Source organism: Alexandromys fortis, unplaced genomic scaffold (genome assembly GCF_014885135.2).
Source record: "Alexandromys fortis isolate MF-2015 unplaced genomic scaffold, M_Fortis_MF-2015_v1.1 scaffold_18, whole genome shotgun sequence".
Classification (NCBI taxonomy): Eukaryota; Metazoa; Chordata; class Mammalia; order Rodentia; family Cricetidae; genus Alexandromys; species Alexandromys fortis.
In genome coordinates, this window is record NW_026067897.1 from 14,336,088 (window position 1) to 14,342,087 (window position 6,000).

The following is a 6,000-nucleotide window of genomic DNA, read 5'->3' on the forward strand; positions in this document are numbered from 1 at the left end:
ATTCAAGATAAACTTTTTCGGTGTTTAGGCAACCTGGTCAAAATGGGAAATTATTCACCTGACGACAACTCAGCACTCTTCATAACTCTGCGGTGAGACTCTTACCACAGCCCTATCTAAAGACATTGAGTCTGCTTCTTCGTGCCTCGCTTTGAAAAGATTTCAGCGCAGACCCGGCGGCTTTGCAAATCACGTATTTTCCACGCTTCCTGACTCTAACTTTCATAATACTCTGGCCAGAAACCACAGTGCCGTGGACGGCCTGAGCTACAACAGGTGTTTGTCACTTTCTTAAGTTGCTTTCCCCCTTAGGTGGTGTTATTTCCGGTGCATTCCAAAGCCCTGGGAAAAAAAAAAAAAAAGCTAGTGCAATCTCTCTCAAGCCCAAATCACAACAGCAGTAGCAAAAGCACAGAGAATCGGATGTCTCCAGGCTTTTGTACCTTCTGTGTGTCTTTCCCTGGGTCTGATTTCTAGCTGCTAAAATGCACATTAAGAGTTTGATAAAAGCTAAAACCGAAAATAGAAATGGCTTTTGCTTAGGAGCAAAACATTCTGGGTATCTGGAAGTGGGGTGGATTATAGCCTTGGCAAGCCCAGCAGGGAATGGTTTTCATCACCCGAGTAGACCACCCCACCATTTGACATACACAGAAACAGAACAGACCGCCATAATTCACACTCGACCTGGCAACCTCTCCCTAGAAAGGAGGGCTCTGGACACATGAAGCTGTTTGTAATCGCAGAGCTTAGAAGACACCCAGCATCGAAGAAGAACCAACCACGCTCTTCTCTTTCTCCACACATTCCAGCCCTCCATCACCCAAACACACCACAGCGTGAATCAGTCACCACGAAGCTCATAAGGGCTAGATTATGCAGACCAACCTTTTGGAAGTTTCTCGGTTCCGCTGAAGGCGACCAGGGAGAGAATCTGTAACAGTGGAATGTTGACGAGCTCTCTCATGGCTAATCCAGGCTCAGAGCAAAGGTTGCTTCTGGACGACTGAGGCCAGTTCTCCGGGGTTTACATCTTAACGCGTGGTTTGTTACAATAGGGCCATCCACTAACGACCGTTTGTGTCTGCAGTGCCACAGGCTCTCAGCATATCAGGAATCTTCAGACCTGACTGTGGTGATGGACGTGACCAGCTGGGGCGGATCCATTTAGGCCAGCAACGCAAGTGGAGGGCTGGAGGAACAAGAGAAAGAAAATCCCTGCAGAATCCCTTTTAAGACGGTGGCAGAAGGACAATACCAGATGCCATCTGCAGCCACGACAGTTCTCCCTGAGCTACGGGGTTCCTAATGTGCCTTGGGTTCACCACCTCTCCTGCACTCAAACGAGGAATCCGGATCAAACTAATTTTGACCCCTCTCTCCATCTCTCTCCCGAACCCCCCCATCTCCCAGCCAACCCAGCCCAGCTGCTCCTGATTTTACCCACTCCACACCCCCTTAGATTCTTCCCCTGTGCCCCTTTGTAGTAATACGATGTGACCCTAACCTGTTTCTTACAGTCCTTAGATTCTTGTACCTTTTCCCTTGGGCATCTTATTATGAGCTATTCCCTCCTAAGCCCAAAGCCTGCAGAGACTTCTTGCATGCAAGCCTGCCTGCTGTGATGAAGGGGGACTTGCTGGTATCTGGTTGTCTCTCTAGCCTCATCTGTTATGGTCCATGCTTCTTATTCTGTATCCTATTTGAAGACCTGCTAGTATTGCCTTTTCCCAAGTAACCCTAACTGACGAGAAGGCTGACCTCTTCTGAAACCCATGGGAGAGGGCATGAAAACACACCTACCAAAAGTGTGAAAGCAGGCTGCGCCAGCTCTTCCAGTAAGATCCAATCTTAAGGAGGTGCTGAGTAACGTTCAGGAGCTGCCTTCATGATTTTTCTTATTGCTGTGACCAAATAAATAGCTGACGACAGCAACAACAAAAACCTAAGGGAGAAAAGACTTGCTCTGATTTTAAGCGTGCAGTGTAACCCATCATAGTGGGGAAGTCCCGCTTTTCTGCAAGGAGGAAGAACTCTAATAGACTCCACCCAAGCTTGAGGCACCTGGTCACACTGCATCCATCCTCGGGAAGCAGGGACGCCGAAGGATGCGTGTGGCTTGCTTTCTCCTTTCTCCCTCTGAATTTAGTCCAGGGCTGCAGCCCATGAAACGATACCACCCACATTCAGGATGGCTCTTCCCTTCTTGCTTGCCCTTTCTGGGCACACCTTTGCAGACATTTCCAGAGGTGTGTCTCCTAGGTGACTACAAGTCGGATCAAGACGAGAATGAAGATTAACCGTTACATCTGCAAAACCATAGCAACGAAGGCAAAGTTTCACAACTTCCCCTTTGTGAAACAATCTAAAATGTAGTGTGTCCACATCCTATGTAAAGAAAAACACAGTAAATGATATGATACAGGCAGGCGCATAGTGAAAACTTAACCTCACACTTGCCCTGTTCACTCTGTCCCCATCCCAAATGATAGCAAGTACTTATAACAAGTGTTGGCAAGAATATGGAGAAAAAAGAGAACCCTCACTCGCTGTTGACAGGAATCTAAATGAGAGCAACACTGGAAAATATAACAGGAATAGAATGCCATTCTTTGACCAGGCAGTGATCATGGGGGAAACAAATCACTGCACGGATGTCATTGTCTTTGACAGTGAACTCTTTCTGAAATCCTGTACTTGAAAATCTAGTGGAAGTCTGCTATCTGCTCTCCACAGGTGCCAAGAAAAGCAAACCCTGGCTCCTCTCACTCAACGATGTTTGGGTACAGATAAGTTACCTGAGCTCAGATGGTCAGCTACCTTTCAGGGACTTGAAATCTGGATCATGAAAGGGGAAGTGGGGATTCATTCCAGAGGCAGTGATAAGCAGAACACAGTCTCGGCAGCACCTTCTACAGTATCCAGTGTCCAGGGATGACAGAGTCTGTGTCCTGTGCTCAGTAACCGAGCTGTGTCACCCTGAGTCAGCTGTCCCTCTTAGGAGACCTTGGCCATTGTGCTAGACACCAGCTGACCTTTATTCCTGGGTAGCTTTCTTGGGTTTCTTAGCATTCCATAAGCTAGCCAATAGCCTTTCAATAAATTATTGTTTTTTCCTAAATTAATTAAAGTTACTCTCTAGTCAGACGTAGATGGTCTGGCCTTGTGTGCACAGGGCTCATGGTGAGGTCTGTCGGACTTCTGGTCCTAGTGACCTCCTTCTAGAATCTAATGTGGTAGCTTCCTTGGCAGATAGAGTTCTGCTCCTGAATGTCACCAGAATAAGGCACTTCCCACAGGGTGTTTATCTAAGCAAATTCTTCCTTCTGCTTCCAAGTGTCCAGTGAATGGAAAAGCCTCAGAACCCAATGCCTTCAAAATTACCTTCCTCAAGCTCATTCTAGTTATCAATGGAGATAAATAATCATGATTTCCTGCAAGAGCTTGAGATGACAGACTCTGTATCTGTAGATCCCAGAACAGGAGCCTTTAGCTCACGAATCTGGTCATCGTGTTTGCCCATTGATTTCAACACCCACAGAGTAGTGAGAGGAAGATTATATGGCTGACTTTAACCTGTTCAGCCTGCTGCCTTCAGTGCTGATTGCGGGGTTTTCCATGCTTAAAGACCTTAGCTATATTCTATTCTCCATGAACCTTTCCAATAACTGAAAATTTGCTGGAACACTCCGTTCTCTTCTACAAAGCACAGAATTCATACTTTAAAAACTGGGAACAACTCCATTCTGCAAATGCACCACATTTTCTTTATCCATTCTTCATTTGAGGGGAGTTAGGTTGTTTCCAGATTCTGTCTATGACAAATAATGCTGCTATGAACATAGTTGAGCACATGTTCTTGTGGTGTGACAATACAGCCTTTGGTTATATGCACAAAAGTGGTATTGCTAGGTTTCAAAGAAGACTGATTTGCAAGTTTCTGGGAATTTGCCATACTTTTTTTCCAAAGTGGCTGCAACTTTGCATTCTCACCAGCAATGGAGAAGTGCTCCCCTGACTCCACATCCTCTCCAGCATAAACTGTCTTTGGTGGTTTTGATCTTATCCATTCTGACCAGTGTAAGATGATATCTCAGAGTCATTTTAGCTTTCATTTTCCTGATGGCTAAGGATGTTGAGCAATTGCATAAGTGTCTTTTGGCCATTTTAAATTTTCCTGTTGAGAATTCTGTTTAGATCTATTTGTACCCCCATTTTTTTTGGTTGGATTATTTGGTAATTTGATGTCTAGCTTCTTGAGTTCTTTATATATTTTGGAGATGAGACCTCTTTCTGATGTGGGGTTAGTAAAGATCTTTTCCCATTCAGTAGGCTGTCATTTTGTCTTAGTGACTGTGTCCTTTGCCTTACAGAAGCTTCTTAATTTCAAAAGGGAAATTCCCAATAACCTACAAGGATGACCCCAGTTAATACTCTAAGCAATGGTAGAGAGGACACCTAAATTGACCTTCCCTATATTAATTGTCATCATAGAACCTTCAACCAACAACTGATGGAAGCAGATACAGAGACATGGTGCTGGGGAGGTAGCTGGGAGTTGTACATCTCGCACCAACAAGGAGTGAAGTGAGTATCACACTCTGGGAAGCTTGAGCAAAGGGGACCTCAATGTCCCACCCCCGCAGTGACACACTTCCTCCAAGGAGGCCTACTTGCTTCAACAATACCACACCTCCTAATAGCGCCACTTCCTTGGGGGCCATTTTCTTTCAAACCACCACAGGGGCACAAAAAGGAAAATGCGATCTTATTGGGAAAGTCTTCTATATGAGACAAAATTTAAAAATTATATAAGAATGAATACGTTTGACAATGCAAAGTTTGGTTTGTTTAAGGCAGGGTCTCCTATATCCCAGGCTGCCTGTAAACTCACTATGCAATCAAAGACGGCCTTAAAGAGCTAGCCCTAATGAATCTCCCTCCTGAATGCTGAGATCCCAGGCACGTGCCACCCGGTTTATGTGGTGATGGGGATTGAACCCAGGGCATTGCGCATGCTCGGCAAGCAACCTACCACATCCCCCAACTCCTAGGTCAAGTTTTAGTATCATGTCTAGCAAAATGTGTTTGCCAAAAGTCAAATAGAAATGAGATAACTCGCTAATAAATAATCTGTGTGTACATCGCCCGAGTTCCCTCGGTGTGTAATGCTATCGGCTGTCTCTATTGCTGTTGCTTGAGGCTCTTTCTTACCAACTTCTTTGAGCAGGTGCCTTCCTGCTTTTCTTGATGCTTTCATTGTTGGCTTTGTTCTCTTCCTAAAGCTTCCCCCACACAGCATCTAGTTCTTGGTTTTCCCCAGTGGTAAGTCCTTGGCATTGCTATTTACCACTTGAGACACACTCAAAAATTGTGTTTTGTTTTCTAACCATTTTGGCAGTAGACAGCATCTATAGCTGCACAAACCCTACACCCGTGCCTCCAAATCTGTCCTTAAAGGCGTTGCACATCTGGCCGGCTGCAGGCCAGTGAAAACCAGCTGTTGATTTGCAACGTTAAATTAATCTTTGTAAGACTTTAAACTAAATTAGCAGTGAGATCAGTGGGGACCAGAAACAATTTTTCACTTCTCTCCCGACTCATTAAAACAGAATGCCATTTATAGGTCCTGTCTCCGCTCAGCTTTCAACTCAAATCATTGCACTAAAATCCTTCTGAGACTAACATGACTTGATGCCGAACCTAGTTCCAAGATCCCATTCACTAAACTGTAGGAGAAGAGCTGGGACCCTGTGCCTCCTTGGGGAGGTCAATGACAGCCGTACTATATACAAGTCAAGAGCATGTTTCATGATCGTGTGCTTAACATGTGCAAGTTGCTGGTGAATTCAGAAGTTTTCAAGTGGAGGTGTGTGAGGTCAGCTCAGTCAGTAAAGCGCTTGCCTGGAAAGCATGAGAACCTAAATTTCATCCCCCAAACCCATAGGGAAACATATGCGTGGTTCCATAAGTCTGTGATCTAACACTGGCAAGGGGGAG

The 6,000-nt window shown here is 45.2% G+C and overlaps 1 protein-coding gene across 6 annotated transcripts in view; it reads right to left on the reverse strand.

Moving 5' to 3' along the window:
• Nucleotides 1–967, reverse strand: part of Musk (muscle associated receptor tyrosine kinase) — a 72,682-nt gene extending 71,715 nt beyond the window's left edge. For all 6 annotated transcript variants that reach the window (XM_050165781.1, XM_050165764.1, XM_050165754.1 and 3 more), the window contains exon 1: nucleotides 889–967. In XM_050165781.1, the coding sequence (XP_050021738.1) occupies nucleotides 889–967 (79 nt within the window). The remainder of the gene's footprint in view (nucleotides 1–888) is intronic.
• Between the last annotated feature and the right edge of the window lie 5,033 nt (nucleotides 968–6,000).